Raw genomic sequence first — 20626 nt, 5'->3', positions numbered from 1 at the left:
ACTGTGCACTGTGTTCTGTATTTCCCTGAAGAAAGTTCCTGTGTGGAACTGAAACGTCGGATTGAATAAACCTGCTCACTTTCTTGACATTATATCCTTGTCTTCAAATCCTTGGAGTGCTGTCCCACCCTGCACCTGTATATATATATATATATATATATATATATATATATATATATATATATATATATATAATATATATATATATATATATATATATATATATATATATATAAATATATATATATATATATATATATATAGATATATAGATATATACCGTACTATATATATTTCATACATATATAATGTATACAATGTATGAAAGCAATTATTATTGCTGTGTTAATTGGAAACCTAAATTCACAAGCAAAGATCTCAAAAGATAATTTTAAAAATAATAATAATGATAATAAGTGAAAATAAAAATCAAAAAAATAAAGAATGCTAAGTTCAAAAATACAAAAATGCACAAATGAAACAGTAAAAATAAAAAAATACAATACAACAAAAGTGAGCTTAAAATAGTAAACAAAGTTACTAATGTTAAACTCTATAAGAGGAGGCTGGAAGAACAGGGCATTACTCACAAATTAGGGATGCACCGATTTGGTTCGGGATTCGGTTCGGGATTCGGCCAGGATTCAGCCTTTTTAAGCAGGGTTTGGATTTGGTGAATCCATCTGCCTGGCCGAACCGAATCGGAATCCTAATTTGCATATGTAAATTAGGGGCGGGGAGGGAAATTACGTGACTTTTGTCACAAAACAAGGAAGTGAAAAATGTTTTCTCCTTCCCATCCCTAATTTGCATATGCAAAATTAGGGTTCGGATTCGGTTTGGTATTCGGCCGGATCTTTCGCAAAGGATTCGGGAGTTCGGTCGAATCCAAAAAAGTGGATTCGGTGCATCCCTATCACAAATCTTCTCATATGGAATCTAGTGTAAGAAAAAAAGTTCTAATCTGGTAGCTAGTACTGGATAGTGGCATATTATGTAAGAATAGATTATAACATATTATTAAATAACAGTAGTCTATTGAAAAAAGCAGGTCACGTCATAATCGTTATTTAGACCATTGCTATACGCTATATCCCCTTTAACTTGGCTGCTTAATTATGTTCTTCAAAAAAATCTCTTTCAGAGCAAGGAGACAGGCTACACTGGGTTGCAACCACCATCTACCTGCATGTATAGTGAAGAACACTTTATCCAGATTTGGGATATGGGTAACCTGAACAAAATTGATTGTACTTGTCAGTAGCAAGTAGTTGTATCTACCTGTTCCAAACACAGGGGCTAATTTATTTTAACACTGGGCAAATTTGCTCCTGGGTAGTAACCTATAGCAACCAATCAGCGATTAGCTTTTTTCAACCAGCTACAGATTGAACATTGAAAGCAAACATCTGATTGGTTGCCATGGGTTATTGCCCAGGTGCAAATTTGCACACTGTTGATAAATGACCCACAGTAAACTGTGAGTATAAGGCAGTATGTGTCAGAAACTGTAATGACATATCATAAAGGGGTGAAAAGCAGGAAGAAATGTTGAAAAATAACTTGAACATTGTAAAATGTAAATGAATTGAATGAGGGAGAGAGTCAGCAGGTTGCAGACACAAATATGCCTTCACTATGATCCCCGTTACAGCTGTCACCAAGCAGAGGTTTCCTGAGGACAGCAGTATTGTCAGGTTATTGCAAGGTTCTTGATGTTCAGTCATTCCAATGGCTGGAAGTTGAACAGCCCTATACACTTTCTCATTTACCTAAAATGAATTTACTGAAAATGTTTTATGATGTTTTAATGCTAAGGTCTCTTCCTAGGAGAACTACTATATTTGGTTGGTTTTCTTTGGGATTTTCCACCACATATAGGCTCCTTGGTTTATGCATAACTTGATGGTGTCTGTATCTTTAGAAGCTTATGCCATTTCTTGGAACCTGCTTTTTCTTATTTTGCCTTTCTCTGGCCATGTTGGAATGCTTCTGATCTCATCGATCTCTAATCATTCATCTAATTATACATATAATGTTATTTTCTTTTCAGGACTCCAGATTCAATGCGGAAGTCGACCAAATTACTGGGTACAAAACACAAAGTATTCTTTGTATGCCAATTAAGAACCACAGAGAAGAGGTAAGCCATGTGGATTTTCTTTTATAAATTTCCCATTCTAATGTTTATAGGGAAGACCAACATACAGTATGTACTAGGGAGTATGCTTGGGTCGAATTTGACCCATTTCATTTCGCCAAAAATTAGTCGGCGGAGAAATGTTGCCACCGCCCATTAGAGTCTATGGGCGTCAAAAAGTTTTTTGACGCACACCACCATACAAGTCTATGGGTGTCATTTCTGCGGTGAAAGAAGGCGAAAAAATTCACCCATCCCTACTAGGGAGAGCTGTGCCACAAAGGTCTGAGGAATACCAGATCTGAAAGTGCTTTTTTGTTTCATTATGTGCCTTGCAGGAACTATAGCTACTATAAGCTGTATTTTAAACCAATAAGTATTACTGAAAATTGCTATGTCTTGTGTTTAGCAAGGGATTAAAATGGCTGTCTTTGAAGGGTAGGATGTCAATGTATACAAAGTATTTTAGTATCAAAAACAGGGCTAGGGTCATCCAGATACCTATAGCCTTGCCCTTAAGACCTCTTATATCACTCCATACCCATTTATTGTGTGTGTTGATGTATCCATACTAGAGATAGACTCCAGAGCAGGCGTTAATGCTAACTTTGCCTAGAGCTGTAATCAGGCCCGGATTTGTGGCTAGGCCACATAGGCCCGGGCCTAGGGTTGCAAAACTTTAGGGGCGACATACCGCCCAGCCGCATCCTTAAGGAGCACTGAGGACTCAGAGCTCCCCAGTGCTCCTGTGCTGAAGAGCGTGCGCATGCGTGAGGAGGGTGCGTGCGATATGGAGCTGGCACTAGGACCATGTGTCCTTGGAAGAAGGGGGTGTGCACGGAAGATGCAGCCGGTGCTAGGACCATGCAGCATAATTGTGCTAAGGCACCGAGGACTGTGCGCGCTGTCCTGAGTGCCGACAGGGAAAGTGTGTGCACATGCGCGCATACGCACGGGAGGCACGTTGGGTTGAGAGGAGGAGCAGCAGGCAGAGGTTCAATGGCAGGGGGATGTTAGTGAGGGTGCAAGAACGGGAGTGTCGGGTGCGACAGCGGATACGAGCATAAAGGGCAACTTCACCTGGCGTAAGGGTGCGAAGTAGCGTTAGAGTAGGTCCACGTCGCTAGCGAACTTTTGCTAGCTTTAGCCACTTCGCCCTTTAGTAAATTTGCCCCTAAACCTTGAAGTAGAGAAGTGTGGTTTGTTTCCTCCTTGATACAGCTACCTGAAAGGGTCATCAAAAATGCTGTGTGCAGAACTCCAATTGCTCTGGATTTCTGCTTTATTCTTAAGGGAGCAGTTCAGTATAAAAATAAAAACTGGCTGAATAGATAGGCTGGGAAAATAAAAAATGTTTCTAATACAATTATTTAGCAAAAAATGTAATCTCTAAAAGCTGGAGTGACCAGATGTCTAACATATGTTAATAGAACAGAAACCAACTTCCTGCTTTTCAGCTCTCTAACTCTAAGTTAGTCAGTGACTATAAGGGGGGCCCTATGGGACATAAGTTTTCAGTGAGTTTGCAATTGATCCTTAGCATTCAGGTGAGCTTCAAAAGCAACAGTTATGGCCCATGCCCCCCCCCCAGTCACTGATTGGTTACTGCCAGTTAACCAATCAGTGGAAGCCAAGAGAGCTGCAAAGCAGTCACTCCAGCCTTTATATGTTACATTTTTGGCTAACTGAAAATGTTTTGTTTTTTTTGTTTTTTGCACAGCCTACCTATTTACCCAATTTTTATTTTTATATTGAACAATTCCTTTAAGAATCAAATTCAGCTCAGAGGTGCAGCTAGGACCTGAAGAGAAAAATATCATGAACCACAAATGTAATACACTATTAGATTTATCACGTGGCAACAGGAATCTTTTAATTAATGTGAAATCGTGCACCATTTGTGAAATAATCAAACTGTTCTTCGCTATCCCTTTCCCTGTCTTTCTATATTCAGACTGTGTGTCAGGGTTGTTTTTTGTAGACAGTTTTCTCAGAAACATCATGTAGACAATGGGGCCACTGGTCAGTTTTGCAGTACGTCCAGTAAGTCAGATTCCTGTATATTGAGAGAATGATTGCCTGGGGTGGGGCTATTAAGAGTAATTGATGATCCCACATTTGTCCTGGGGCCTGATGTTCGGTTCTATCCAGGGCACTATCTGCAAGGAGTTTGTATGTTCTCCCCATAAATGTGCATGGGTTTGCTCTGTGTATCTTTCTTCTTACATTCCAAAAACAAAAATATATCTGGCTTGTGATTCACATAGTGTGTGCGAATATGATGAGCACTTTACATTATAAGCTCCACTGGAGCAGATGCTATATAAATAAAGCAAAATAATAATTTGTAAAAGGTACATCATTTTTATTGAATATAATGTGAAAGTTTCTTATTTCCATTTGATAAAGCATACTCTAATATCTTATTTTTATGACCTTTTATATACGATCTGTATGATAAAGCTAGTGCAGGTAATTACAGTGTGACCTTTGTGGTGTCCTCTTCTAAGTGAATTAAGTTCCACAGTACTTACCCACATATTTTTTCATTAAGCACTTTTTACCATCCAGTGATGTTCTGTCATGCATGTGCAGCAGTTTTACTAGTACCTAAGATGTGCTCCTCGCAAACATTAGGTACCCCAAAGTGAGTGTAATCACTTATCTGATACCCAGGGCTGGTGCTCCTCTTAGCTGGAGTTCTTCACAGCGAGCACCACAAAGTGAGTGATCATTTTATTCCACTTCTTCTTTCTTCAAAATCCAAGGGGTTGATACATACGCAGTAGAGAAAAAATGCCAACTTTTTTGTAAAAGTTCAGCTTTTTACTTACCTGCACTGCTGTGCTGAGTGTTGCTCGCTGGAAGAACCCCAGGACAATGCAGCTTTCTGCTAAAAAGAGCACTGGGGTATTAGGCATTGACCTTAGGTTGTAGGCACAGTAATATTTAATACAGTACAAATACATAGCAGATAATTCCCATGTAGACAACCATGTTAGACAACTGTGTCTGGGTGAATCAAAAGATTATCTACATTAATCTCTACTATAAATTGGGAGAGGAATATATCCTGAAATCTGAGCTTTTATTCTACCTCCTTGCTCTTGGACAGTGTGTTTTTTTTAAATTTGATTTTATATTATGAGGTGTCTTATTTCCCAGAGGAACATGGTTATCAAATTTTAAAACAAAATTGCAGCCAGCTCCTTTTAGTTTCTTGAAATATTCTTTAAAATCCTTGTCCTATCTCATTTATTATTACTCAGTCAATGATACAGAAAAAACAGAGACATCCTTGAAGCTAAAAACACCCAACTCTCAGAATAGAGTCTTTCCATGTCAAGATACAAAAAAGGCATGTAAAAAGGAGATGCTGAACCTTACAGGAAATGTTTATCATGGGGTGAAGGTGTAGCATGCAAAATACTGGTGCAAAATGCCATTGGTTTGCCCACAATGCATGCATCAGCCTCCCTGTGCATTGAGTTGCCACTAATAAGTGCAATTGAGATTGTAGCACAATGTGAAGTATGCAATGCTGCTTGCAGCTGATTTCAGAAGAGTCAGGGCATGCAAATGAAGGAGAACCAGGAGCCTAACATTGTTATTTACAGCAAAGCAGGTATTGTGCAAAGTCCAAAAACAGTTTGCAATTGATTATTTTTTTCACTTTGCACACTGCCTTTCTGGGAGTCCTGAAATTCTTAAATGGAGAGCAGAGACCTCATGCTGTCCCATTGATTACAGCACAACCTAAGCGCCATATTCAAGAGGGGCGGATGGAGGAGGCACATTTTCAATGTGCTTGTCTAATAGAAATATTAAAAAAAGGTTCATCCTGCTGCAGTTTTCTTCCTTGTTCAAAAACACTATTATGTGTCTGCTGCCAGATTGTACCTTGCAGCAGGGAGAGTATTTCCCTATAATCATCATCATAATCCTGTTTTACTTCTTCCTGAACTTTCCAATCTGTCATTGCTATGTCTGAAACTTCTATCACAGTATTTAAGCTTGGCTTTCTGTGCTTTGGATGTGACCAATAGGAAATAATATGACATTTCAATTATAGTATAGAGACAGAACACCACAACAGTATATAATGGCAGGCGCAATTAATTTGTGTTCTGTTTTGAGAAAGTCTTTTCAATGTCAAGTGTCATGTGATGAGTCAGGGTACTGTATGTACATCCTCTAGCTCAGTGATCCCCAACCAGTAGCTCGTGAGCGACATGCTGCTCTCCAACCCCTTGGCTGTTGCTCCCAGTGGCCTCAAAGCAGGTGATTATTTTTGAATTCCAGGCTTGGAGGCAAGTTTTGGTTGTATAAAAACCAGGAGTACTGCCGAACAGAGCCTCAATGTAGGTTGACAATCCACATGGAGCTTCCAAATGGCCAATCACAGCACTTATTTGGCACCCAAGAACATTTTTCATGCTAGTGTTGCTCCCTAACTCCTTTTACTTCTGAATATTGCTCACGGCTACAAAAGGTTGGGGATCCCTGCTCTAGCTCTTTGGACAACAGTCATGTCTGCAGGGCAGTGATCCCCAACCAGTGGCTTCTGAGCAGCATGTTGCTCCCCAACCCCTTGGATGTTGCTCTCAGTGGCTTCAAAGCAGGTGCTTATTTTTGAATCCCAGGCTGAGAAGCAGATTTTCCAGAATTGCATACATACTAGGTATACTGCCAAGTAGAGCCTTCTTTAAGCTGCCAGTCCACATAGGGGCTACCGAATAGCCAATCACAGCCCTTATTTGGCACCCCAGGGACTTTTTCATGCTTGTGTTGCTCCCCAACTCTTTTTACATTTGAATGTGGCTCATGATTTAAAAAGGTTGGGTACCACTGCTGTAGGGTGACCTCCCTTGGTGTTAGCTCCAAAATAAATTGTGTGTCTCTTTAACGGAGACAGTTGCAAGGTACATACATGGTATTCAATTTACTCAGACTAAAGAGTATCTATTGCCACTACTTAATCTACATCTTAGGTGCTAGAATTATCCATACGCATGTTCTAACTTGAGGCCCATATTTACTAAGTACTCTTTCACTCCAGTTGGGTGACAGCTCAATATATATACTGATAAAGCAGCTATAGTCATTAATACAGAGCAAAAACATTATTTTTCACTCCATTTGCTTGCCTTGTTTAGAAGTTTTTTAATCATCTACGGGCTGGGTTTTCAGTTGGTATTTAAGCCAATCAGTTCACGTAAGTTTAAAATCTTGTGAGGAAACTCCTCTCTCTCTCTCATATACTGTAAAGATGTATACAGTCAGTACAAATTAAAAATTAATATGTAAAATAAAACAAATATAAAATATCGTTGCTGGCAAGACAGAGATAAAACCCCTGTTATACTTCAATAATCAGAATACTACAGAATCTGATCTCAATTGTACTTTGCTAGAACCAGAGCAGTGAAACAATGCGGTGAACCACGCTGGAATGTTTGTTTGAGATTGTTAAGAAGATACAAAGCATGGGAAATGGGATTTCCCACCCCTTTTATAATATTTCTGTGTATTTATGGAGATAAAATAGTTCTTGGTCTTCTTTGTTATAAAACTCTAGTTAAAACACTTCCTGTTTTCTACTTTTAAACATTGATTAATCGGGCTTTAGCTTCATTTAGAGGGAAGTAACTATATGTTTGTTGAATTTTGTAAATGTTTGTTGCAATAAGAGACACTCGCCTAGTGTGAGGATGTGATTTCCCTTTAGATTTTCAGCCCTGTCTAACCAAATAACAATTTAACGGTATACAATGAGTAGATGATAGAAAAATTGTTAAATGATTAGCCCCACCAGAACTACAAAGATTGTGCATTGTATCTTTCTTCCCAATCTGGCACAGTTCATTCCAGCAAGGCGCTGATAAATCATAACCCGTTTAGCTTGTGCAGTTCATGCCGAGAAAAGTACTGTGGAATGCTGTGAGAAGATTCATATTTTTGCTAGATGATCAATGTTAAAAACAGATGCTTCCTGTACAATCACAATGTGAGTTATTAAAATGTCCTAAGGGAAAGATCAAGAGGCTTGTCCTGCAGTTTGCAACTTAGAAATTGTTACAGAAAGGAGGCTAATGAAATGTCATAAAATGAAGGAAAGTGTGGAACATTAATCATCACACTTGCAGAAGAAAAAAAAAATATTCCTGCTGAATATGCAGGAAAAAGGTGGGGGATAGCACCGGTTCACAAAGATTGATCAAGTCTAGACCAGAAGACATCAGAAACTGAAAACTGTGCGCCCAATTCCCAGCACCCTCCAACCCCAAGAGATGTAAGTCAAAAACAGAAGGAGATCTAAAGACTGGTGATTCCAGATGTACGTGCCACTGGGATCTAATTGAATTATTACAGTCTTGCAGTATTAAATATTCAGATTTTACATCATGTTGTGTTTCTTAATTGGCTTAACACAGACTAAAGTTAGTATTTTGAAAAAATTCTAACTTTGTCTGCCAGGGATTAAAAAATCCCATGAGCTATGGTTACATCTCTATGCTGTTTAATTGCATGTTGTGTGGGCTTTACTAAAACACATCAGTAAATCCCATGCACACTGATCGAGTATATAAGTGAATGCCACCCCTACTCCATTTTTACTATTAAAACGCTGTAGATCAGTATGAAGTGCCAGGCTGTAAGTTCCTATGACTTCTTGCCTTGTTTGCTTTTCCCCAGTGTAGCTGTAGAACAAAATCCTGGAGTATGTAAACTGTAATTAATGTCCTAATCAGATATATACTTTCCCTTGCACAGTAAAACCCTTCCATAGTTACAGCTCCATTTGAGTTGATACTGGTTGCTGACATTCATTTATAATCACTTTATACTGGTCCAAACTGTGCAACCTGGCTAATCAGTTAATCAGCCTGTCACTCCAGTTTCCCAAAAGCAGCCTGTAAGTGTTCATTTTTAATACAGCTAATTGTAACTAATGTTTATGTATTGTGAGTATCTAGACTTGTACTGAAATACCATGAGAATTTTTTCCTCATAGTGCAATCTGTCTCACTTAGGATGATGGGACACGGTATGTTTTGTCGCCCACGCTAAATTTTCTCCAGTGGGGACTAAAAAACCCTATTAAAAGTACCTTTGAACAGAAGTCATTATGAATCTCTGGCATTAAAATGTTTCAATTGGGGGGCGTGGTTTACGCGTGCATGTGAATACACGCATTTCTCTGCAGCTCCGTCGCCGGTGTCGTCTATAAGCCAGCAATAAGCAGTCCCGTGTCATTATATAATCACAGATCCTTTCGGAGACAAGCGGTAACATGTCGAGGAGGAGAAACAAGCAAAAACCTCTACAACTCACCGACTTTTACGGGTCTCAGCCGAAAGTTCCGCCACGGGACGGGATCCAAGATGGCGCCCATTCTTCCTCTGCAACCTCGTCACCAGCGCGCCTGGTAGTGGAGGCTGAGCAGCTGCCAGATAAGTATGCTGATGGTGCCCACAGCCTAACGCAAGCTGATTTGAAATGTATGCTGGCGCAGCTGAGGGAGGATATATGCGCTGATACGAAGCACGCAGTGCAAGATCTTAGAAGTGAGCTGCAGGCCATGGGGGAGCGCACGGACCGCTTAGAGTCCAAAATGGCGGAATTTGTAACAGCGCATAATGATGTGGCTGACACAGTCAATGCGCAAGATGCAGAAATAGAGAAGCTCCAGAACAAAATTGCAGATCTGGAAGACCGCTCACGGCGGAACAATGTGAGGCTTCGGGGAGTCCCTGAGGAGGTCTTACAGCCCCAACTATGCCAATACGCCCAAGGCCTTATAAAGGCGGCACTACCAGACACCACAGCAGAACACCTGCTCATAGACAGGATCCATAGGATTCCTAAAGCAAGGAATGCGCCGAGTGCTGCGCCCAGGGACACTATCCTCCGTATCCATTTTTTCCATATTAAAGAGGATTTAATGCGTTATGCTAGGCAGCGTGGAGAACTGCCGCAGCCATATGAAAAAGTACAAATTTACGCTGACCTGTCTGCTGCTACCCTGGCACGGCGGCGTGACTTAGCAGTGATCACCCAAAGCCTGCGCCAGAAGGAAATTCCCTACAAGTGGGGTTACCCGACTAAGCTTATAGTTCAGTGGCAAAACACGACGAAAGTCATTGCAAATCTGGCGGAGGGCAAGGCTGCGCTCAAATATTGGAATATCCCCATGGAGCCGCAACACACTGTACCACCGGCTCAAAGCCGATTGCATGTCGAGGAAGAATGGCACAAGGTCAAAGCTTGAGAGTCTCGTTGCCACTCGACGACCATTTTCCTGGGTCCCATACCCACTGTGTAAATTCTGACACCGGCATGGAGTTGTTTAGGATCTCACGACATCAGATCCGAGCACACCCCGTATATATTTTCTTCCTCTGCTGGACTCTCTGCCACTAGGCATGGAAGCTGAGGGGATACAGCCTTTGGTTTTGGCTATATTGTATATATGTTTTGATTGCTTTCTATTTCTTCTTCTCCCTATCCCTTCTACTTTATCTCTTTCCCACCCTCCCCTGGAGACTGTTATGTGGTTTATGCATGCTATGTCTATTGCCCTGGGTCCCGCCATCTGTACGCTGCCTAGCTGAACTCATTACCATTATGGTACTTAAGTGTATCAGTATTAATGCACGGGGACTTAATACCCCCAGGAAGAGATTATTGCTGCTAGCTGAATGTAAACGACAGAGTGCAGATTTAGTTTGGGTGCAAGAAACTCACTTTCGAACGAAAGATCAATGTAAGCTTGAGAATAGATTCTATACTATGCTGGCGGCAGCGACCTCCACGTCAAAAAATAGAGGGGTTGCCATCTTGGTACGAAAATCTTTGCTCTTAACTAGCGTTAAACATATGGCGGACCCCAAGGGCAGATGTCTTATAGTGATTTGTAATATTAACCAGCAAATGTACACCCTGGTCAATTTATATGCGCCTAATACCCAACAGAATGTCTTTCTGAAACAGGCTCTAGAACAGGTGAAACTCCACCAGCAAGGCTTAGTTTTAATTGGGGGGGATTTTAACATTATCCTTGACCCTCAGTTAGATAGATCGCCACGATTCGGGGCACAGGTCACTGACTATGGCAAACGGGTGGTTAAAAGTTCTATGCAGTTTGCCAAATTGTTAGAGCAACATAATTTGTACGATATTTGGCGTGTACTAAACCCGACAGGTAAGGACTTTACGTATTATTCGACCCACCATCAAACTCACACTAGGATAGATTTTTTCCTGGCTTATCCACAAACTCTGTCCTTAGCTTCACAGTGCTCGATCAAACCTACAACTTGGACGGATCACTCCCTTGTAGAACTTTCTCTCCAAGAAAAATACCAGTTTAGTGCTAGGCCGCCCTGGAGACTTAATAACACCCTACTAGTGGACAAAGATATTCGCAAGCAACTTGACACTGATATAGTAGAATTTTTCTCCCGAAATGACACTGCAGAAGTTAAAGATTTGACTCTCTGGTGTGCCCATAAGGCCGCTTTAAGAGGCACACTGATAAGTATTGCTGCATACAAAACTAAACTAGCTAGACGGAAACAGGACCAATTGCTCCTCAACATAAATAGTTTAGAGAGACAGAGACTTATAGCCCCTTCGCTTGCTTTACAGAAACAATTGGATAAGCTTAAAGAAGAGGTAAACCTCCTCATTTTGAGTAGATGTCAAGCGCGACTTTTGAAGCTTAAAAGCGAGACCTACATTATGGGGAATAGAGCCTCTGCTCTACTTAAGAAACAATTACTCCACCAAACCCTGCAGAGTAGGATTGGGAAGATTCATACTTCTTCTGGTGAATCAAGAATTAATCCTAAAGATATAGCTGACACATTTGCTACGTTTTACAGCTCCCTTTACAACTTGAAAGATGACTCCTCTATGGTTGTGCCTTCGGAGCAGGCCATCACTGCTTTTTTGAACCGACTGAACCTGCCATCTCTGTCGGGCACGGAGTTGGCTGGTTTAACTGGCCCTATAACCATGGAGGAAGTCCTGGCGGTGATACAAGCCCTCCCCAAAAACAAGGCCCCGGGACCGGATGGCTTTACTAATCTGTATTACAAAACATTTCATGCTTCGCTAGCTCCCTACCTCACTAGAGCCATCAATGAAGCTGCTTTGCAAGGTACATTCCCCCGAGAAATGTTGCAGGCTTACATCTCAACTATACCCAAACCCGGCAAAGAGGACACATTATGCTCAAATTATCGTCCTATCTCCTTGCTAAATGGAGATCTTAAGATTTATGCATCTGTACTTGCTAAGAGACTGCAGGAGGTGTTGCCAGTACTTATAAATAATGATCAGACTGGATTTGTCAAAGGGCGTCATATTCATGATAATACTAGACGGCTTATCACCCTCATCCAACACATGCACTGTACTAAAAATCCATCACTAGTCTTAGCGCTTGACGCCGAAAAGGCTTTTGACCGAGTGAATTGGACCTACCTTAGACTAGTTTTGGAGACATTTGGTATACCGCCCCCAATGATTACCTCTATAATGGCCCTGTACTCAGACCCGACAGCCCAGGTGAATGTGAATGGGTTCTTGTCAGACTCCTTTTCATTAACTAACGGGACTAGGCAAGGGTGCCCCCTTTCGCCCCTTATCTATATCCTTAGTATAGAGCCGTTAGCCCAAGCTGTTAGATGCTCGAGTGACATACGGGGGGTTTCTGTGGGGCCGCATGAGCATAAAATTCTGTTGTTTGCTGACGATATTGCCATCACTGTGACTAATCCCATGTTTGCTTTGCAGAAATTATTTGATTTGATTGAACTGTTTGGTAGCATGTCATACTACAAACTCAATGTCTCAAAGACACAAGCCCTTCCCATATTACTACCTCCACCGGTTGTCTGTAGTTTACAACGGATTTATAACCTGGATTGGCAATCTACAGCAGTGAATTACTTGGGTTCAAAGATAACTGCCAACCCCTTTCAACTATACCAGCACAACTACGGAGAAATTCTGAAGGACACGGTTACTACCCTTCAAAAATGGAAAACTACATACATCTCTTGGCTGGGGAGGATAAATGCTATTAAAATGCTGATTGTCCCGAGGCTCTTATACAAATTCAGAACTCTTCCCATTCCACTTTTTACACCTTTTTTCCAGAGGCTTCAGAGGATACTGATGCACTTCATTTGGAATCAGAAGAAACCGAGATTGGCGCAGGATATTATGTATGCCACAAAAAGAAATGCTGGATTGGCCTGTCCTAATGTACACAGGTACTATAAGACTACTTTGCTGGACCAACTAGCGGATTGGCACCTTCCACCAGGCGTAAAAAAATGGGTAGACCTGGAACGTTGGATCTACAAATCTCAGTTTGGTTGCTCGATTACTGCACATGTCTGGACACTTGGCAAACATTGCCGCTCTGATTTGGATAAATTGCCGCAGGCTACGCAGGCGACTTTATATGCTTGGTACACTTCCAGGAACAATGTCCACCTGGCGCATCCACCTACTGCGCTAATGCCAGTATCCATTTTGGAAGAGGTAATACCGGATCTGACATTGTCCCTCTGGAAATCTCGAGGAATACAAAAAATGGGAGACCTGTACGAACAGAACAGTCTGGTCACTTTCCAGTCTCTGCAAACTAAATACGAGTTACCAAGCTCGCAACTTTACACTTATTTCAGGCTGAGGCACTACCTCCATGCGCACAAATGGAATGGATTGCATCAACCGACTTTATTTGAAATTAGATGTTGGTCTCAACCTGGGAAGCGAAAGGGAACTCAGGGACTGTACCAAGTGTTGCAACAGAAGGCGGCTGAGGTTGCGCCTCTAGCGATAGAACGCTGGCAGGCAGAGTTGCAGTTGCCGCTGCCTATGGAGGTCTGGCGAAGGCTTTTCCAACGTACGATAAAACACTCGAAAGCGCTTAATCACCATGAACTTACTGTCAAATTAATGTATAGGTGGTACATGACCCCTGACAAACTACACAAAGCTTTCCCTAGCTCTCCCAACATCTGTTGGAGGTGCCGACGAGAACCAGGCTCTTTCTTTCATATCTGGTGGGCATGTCCCATAGCAAGGGTTTACTGGAAGAGAGTTAATGAGCTTCTAAAGGACATTACTGGTGACCCAACCTCCCTCGGCCCAGCAATGGCCCTATTGGGCTATGAAACGGCTTTACGGGACACAGCAACACAGAGACAAGTCACAAGGCTTCTTCTGGTCAGTAGAAGTTTATTGGCAAGGCATTTGAAACAAGTTACTCTCCCCCAGCGAGCACATATCCAAGCTGAACTTGACAGAGTTGATTTATATGAACGCTCTTTTTCCTCCTAACCATACTTAAAAAGGTGTTGATTCCCAATGCCTAAGGTCATGACATGTTATTGCAGTCTCCAGCTCCCTCCCTCCCTCTCTCCCTCCCCCTCCTCTCTCCTTTCTTTGTCCTCTCCAGTTTCTTTTTTTTCTCTTCTTTTCTTTCTTCTCTCATGCATAATGACTGTAAATTGCAAAAATTGTTAATAAAAAAAAAAAAAAAAAAAAGTTTCAATTGCATAACCACTGGAAAAAACAGGAAAATGATTAAACTGTACTTTGGGATCAGCAGGGTGAGAGGAAGCTGAGGGGATCAGATATTCCTCGCCTACTAAGTAATAACAGTTCTGTATCCATCTTGTCAATCTCTAGCACAATTCCACTTAAAATAATACACAAATAAAAGGTTCTTTTATACAGTTGAATATGTGTGGGTGTGCCCGTCCTTTCATATTTGCTTGAATTTATAACTTTTAATCCAGCTAGGGAATAAAGTTTTTTCACAACCTTTTTTTAGCCACATCTTCACGTCATTACACGTATACATTAGAAAAATGGTAGCGTTGGAGTTCCTAAAGGAGAAGTTTAGATTTAAATGAATGACTACTGTATGTTATATATTCATTGTGTTCATTATTAGCAACCATACCATTTATTTCTCAGTGTTTTTGTATTCCTATTTTAATCTGCCTCTTTTCCAAAATTAATACTCTATAAAGCCATATTTGTATTGTTTTTGTATTGCTTATTTTTCTTTAGAGGCTCTCTCTTACTCATGTTCCATTCTGGCTTCTAAAAGACTGCTTGTAAGTGGGACCCTAGCAACTACATTTCAAACTGAAGAGCCGCAGAACAAAAAGTTAAATATTTAATAAAAATGTTATAAAATTCAGACCAAGCGCAAATAGTGTTATTATACCTTCATCCATCATAGTAAAATGCAATTTAAAGTGAACAACTTAATGAGGCTAATATAAATAGTGATTAGTGCTTAGTTGAATGAGTGCAGTTGCCAGTAGCAAGTTTTGAACACTCTACTATAAGATAGCTATAAAACTGGTTCACGGCATAGAAGGTTTCAAAGCTAAAGCTCAGCTAGTTAATTGGTGAACTAGCCAAATTAACCAATCTTTGCTGATATTGCCACCCACAGAGTGGCCTAAATTAATTTCCTCTGATTGCTTGGTCCCTGGGCCAATGATAGGAATATAGTAGGGGTTCATGCAACCCCTTTAAAGGATAACTAAAGCTTAACTAAAGAAGTAGGTCAGAAATGTTGTACATTATGTTCTGGGCTTCTGTACCAGCCCAAGGCAACCACGGCCCTTTAGCAGTAAAGATCAGTGTCTCCAAAGATGCCCCAGTAGCTCCCTATCTTCTTTTCTGCTAATTCACTGCACACGCTCTGCACTGCTGTCACTGAGCTTAGGGACTGACACAAAATATACAGCACACATCGAATATAAATGTTACAATATAATATAATTATTCTATACATGGCAGCACAGAAACCAGTGCAACTAACATCAGAATTCTATAATCAGCTTTGTAGCATCATCTTATTTTACACACAAATCCCATTTTCTGCTTGATAATGTGTGATAAACCCTAATCTTAGCTTTTCAACAGCTGCTCAGAGCCCACTGAGTGTCATAGACACTTTCCAAGATGGTGACCCCCTGTGACAAGTTTGAAGTCCTGTTGCTGCTATTGACAAGCTGAAACTTTAGACTGGTGCAATAAGTTCAGTATATAAAATATGTCATTTTTAGCCACATTTAACAATATCACTATCTTAATGCAGTCCTTGATAGATTTTAGGTATCTGGATATTTGGTTACTGAGGCATATTAAGAATTTTGCCGAAGGTGACTAGCACTGTGCCTCATTAACCCATAGCAAACAATTACCAATTATCTTTAAACATTCTACTGCAAGTAGGATAATGTCAGCCATTTGCTACTCACTATGGGTAAATTTGCTAGAGCAGATTTCCCCCAAGTACTAATTTTGTATTTTTTCAATGCATTTTATATATAATGAGTGTTTCAAAGGTGAACTTTGGGCTTAATTATTGGGCTTAATTATTGCCATTTGCAATTAACCGCTAAAGCCAACAATCATTTCTCACTACTAATGCTGCTTGATCTCTCAGCCGCATTTGACACTGTAGATCACCCTCTCCTCCTTCAGTCCCTCCATTCGCTTGGCCTTCGTGACACAGCCCTCTCCTGGTTCTCTTCTTACATCACCAATCGTTCCTTCAGTGTCTCCTACAACGGAGTAGCATCTTCTCCCCTACCTCTTTCTGTTGGAGATCCTCAAGGCTCTGTCCTGGGACCCTTACTATTCTCCCTCTATACTTCCTCCCTCGGCAAATTAATCAACTCATATGGTTTCCACTAACACCTCTATGCTGACAATACTCAGATCTATCTCTCATCTCCTGATCTCAACCCAGAACTCCTAACTCGCGTCTCCTCCTGCCTGTCTGCTATCTCTACCTGGATGTCGTAATGCTACCTTAAATTAAACCTCTCTAAAACTGAAATGGTTCTCTTTCCTCCAACTAACACCAGTAACATCCCGGAAGTATCCATCATAGTTAACAATTCCACTATCACCCCCTCTCCCCAGGCCCGGTGCCTTGGGGTTATCCTAGATTCTGCTCTGTCATTCACTCCTCATATCCAGTCACTTATTAAATCATGTCACTTCCACCTAAGGAACATATCCAAAATACGATCATTTATCACCCAAGATGCTGCCAAAATTCTTATTCACTCTCTCATCATATAACGTCTAGACTACTGTAACTCTCTTTTAATTGGCCTTCCCCTCCAGAGACTGTCACCTCTCCAGTCCATAATGAACACTGCTGCAAGGCTCATACACCTCAGCAACCGCTCCTCCTCTGCCTCGCCATTCTGTCAATCCCTGCACTGGCTTCCGTTACCTTTCAGAATCAAATTCAAATTAATGACACTGACTTTCAAAGCACTTCATAACTCTGCCCCACCCTACATCTCTGAACTCATCTCTATATACTCACCCAACCACTTACTATGCTCCTCTACTGACCTGCTACTCAACTCTTCTCTCATTACCTCCTCACATGCTGGCATTCAAGACTTTGCAAGGGCTGCACCCCTTCTCTAGAACTCTCTGGAACTCTCTTCCACGGTCTGTCCAACTTTCTCCCAAACTTTCTGCTTTCAAGAAATCTCTTAAAACTCACTTCTTTCGAGAAGCCTACCCTCACTCTGCTTAACTACCAAACGCAACACCACATACACTACCACATTTCTCACCCACTTCGATTCGATCTTGCCCACTCCCACACCTTGTATATTACTCCCTTCCCTTTAGACTGTATGCCTATGCATAGGGCCTTCCTCACATTTTTGTACCGGTATTGATTGTTATGTATGTAACTCCATATGTTCTATGTATATAATTCATGATTTAGTTGTATAATCACATTTACTTTACAGTGCTACGCAATATGTTGGTGCTATATAAATACATGTTAATAATAATAATAAATAATAATAATAAAATGCAAATCAATACTAACTTTTAGTGATGGGCAAATAAATACAGCAGGGGCTTTAACATTGCCTTTAACACCGGCATCAAAATTGACTCGAGTGTCAGAATTGACGCGGGCGTTATATTTTCAATGTCTTCGCAAATTTCTCTGGAAATTTGCGAATTTTCTGGCAAAGCAAAACGGGACAAATTCGCCCATCACTACAGGTATGGGACCTGTTATCCAGAATGCTCGGGACCTGGGATTTTCCGGATAACAGATCTTTCCGTAATTTGGGTCTTCTAGAAATTCATTCAAAAATTAAATAAACCCAATAGGCTTGTTTTGCTTCCAATAAGGATTAATTATATCTTAGTTGGGATCAAGTACAAGCTACCGTTTTATTATTACAGAGAAAAAGGAAATCATTTTTAAAAATTTGGATTATTTGGATTAAATGGAGTCTATGGAAGACAGCCATTCTGTAATTCTGAACTTTCTGGATATCGGGTTTCCGGATAAGGGATCCTATACCTGTACTAGCTTTAATAGGAATCACATCCTGAGCTCAATCAATAGATCTTTAACGTCTTAACCCACATGTATGAGCGTGCATCAGTGTACTTGAAATTAAATACATGCCTGCCTGGTTATAAATAGTACAGTACTTGTATTTCATGTATAAATATTCATGTTATAATAATTGTTATTTTTATTTGTTTGATGAACTCAGGTGGTTGGTGTAGCACAAGCAATCAATAAGAAATCAGGAAGCAATGGGACGTTTACTGACCAAGATGAAAAGGTGAAGTATGTTATGTGCATGCTATAATTGTGTTTGCATTCATGTTCTCCCAATACTAAATTATTTATATGTCAACGAACAAGACTTGATTAAGTTATCATAGTTAAAATCTATTGTTATCTGTTATATTGTTTACTGTTTAATATTTTCAATTTTAATGGTCACGAGAGAGGAACAGTAATTTTTGCAAAGACATATATCCTTTTTAATCAGCCCTTTGCTGGGGAACAATGGGCAAAATATTATTTTGCATATATCATATGGGTGCATAGTAACCATCTGCCAAGAAAGTAACCGATAAAGGCACAATTATAATGGGTTATAATTTTGTGTCATCATCAAAACAAAGAGACTATGTAACATATCTGTATGGCATTCTGAGTACATTTGACTAATTCAATAAATCTAGTATAAGTCAAGGAATATAATTTAGCAAAATATTACAAACTTGTGATTTTACTTCATTTCTCTGTATAATATTAACAGGGCACAATATATACAATTATAAAGAAAAAGATAGTTACCATTTGGTTACCAATTGAGAGTCCTATAGCAGGTCAGATATGCTGCTACAATAGTCTTGTATTTAAAGGGGCTGTAATGTGAAAGGTTGGAAGTAGAGAAGAAAAAATCAAACAGAAGAAAATGAAAGCAGAAGTTGGTATAAATAATCAGGGTTCTCCTAACAGATATTAGACTAAAGGCATTAGGGGTATTTTCTCTGCTGCCTGACACCATAACAATGTCTGACAGAGAAAGTGCTAGTGCTTTTCACTCCAAAACCCTCAATAAAGGACTGGCATTGTCTTGCATTTCTGATATAGCAAGCAGCAGACTTTGTTTTCACTCATCAGAGCACAATTAGGAATTTCAGTTTGTGGAGTCACCATGGCTTGCAAAGAGGCTTTCCTTGTGATCTTAGTACCATGTAGAATTTGTATGCACTCTATATGCACTCTACATTATCCAGACTCACTTTATACCAAATAGTATCCAAACACCCCTACTAATATTGGATTCCACAGCTGACACATTCCCATTCCAGACTCTGAAAGCAATGTAAGCATATAAATGGTTTATTAGGACGAGAAGGCACACATCAACATGCACGGTTGTCTAGAACAATGTAAAAGTCACTATTATTCGGAAGAGTGTTCTGACTGAAGTTCAGAATTGTGCTTTACCATGACACAGTCTGTGTATGCTGGATACCAAGAAAATTCTACCTATATCAATGCACACTACTGACTTAAAGATGTACGTAAGATGAATAATAATCTGGGGCTGTTTTATTGAGATTTCAGCTAATGCTCTGATTGCAGGTATATCAAACAGTAACACTGCAGTTTAGGGAAGGATACTATATATAGTCATACTGCTGATAAAAATGTGTCTTTTTTTTGCTATACCCCCAAAAAACTATACCCCCAAAATGAATACTTGAGCAATAGATCACATCAAGTGGCATATTAAATAATCTTACCACATTGATATATATATTTAAGTAAATATTGTCATTTTACGTCTCTTGCCTTGAACCACCATTCTGTCATGGTCTCTCTGCTGCCTCAGAGATCACCTGACCTCTGTATAACTACTACCAAACATACTGAGGTTTTATAAAAAAAGCAGGGAACACAGTCAGGGGGAAAAGGCATTGATATCATCCTCCAAGACAAAACAACAATTCCTTTTGTGGTTTGGAGAAACAGCAGAAGCCAGTATACATAGATTCCCTGATTCTACACCAGGAAGTTCCTAATAGGTATACACAACAAGGGACAGTTGTCAATCCACTTTGCCTCCC

At 40.3% G+C, this 20626-nt stretch overlaps 1 protein-coding gene across 4 annotated transcripts in view; it reads left to right on the top strand.

The window, feature by feature from the left end:
- pde5a.S (phosphodiesterase 5A S homeolog) overlaps positions 1 to 20626 on the top strand; it is a 101208-nt gene that overhangs the window by 26686 nt on the left and 53896 nt on the right. For all 4 annotated transcript variants that reach the window (NM_001094802.1, XM_018238381.2, XM_041576058.1 and 1 more), the window contains 2 exon segments: positions 2054 to 2143; positions 18748 to 18819. In NM_001094802.1, the coding sequence (NP_001088271.1) occupies positions 2054 to 2143; positions 18748 to 18819 (162 nt within the window).

Source organism: Xenopus laevis, chromosome 1S (assembly GCF_017654675.1).
Source record: "Xenopus laevis strain J_2021 chromosome 1S, Xenopus_laevis_v10.1, whole genome shotgun sequence".
NCBI lineage: Eukaryota > Metazoa > Chordata > Amphibia > Anura > Pipidae > Xenopus > Xenopus laevis.
Note: the sequence above shows the minus strand (reverse complement) of the source record. Positions and strands in the feature narration are given on the sequence as shown.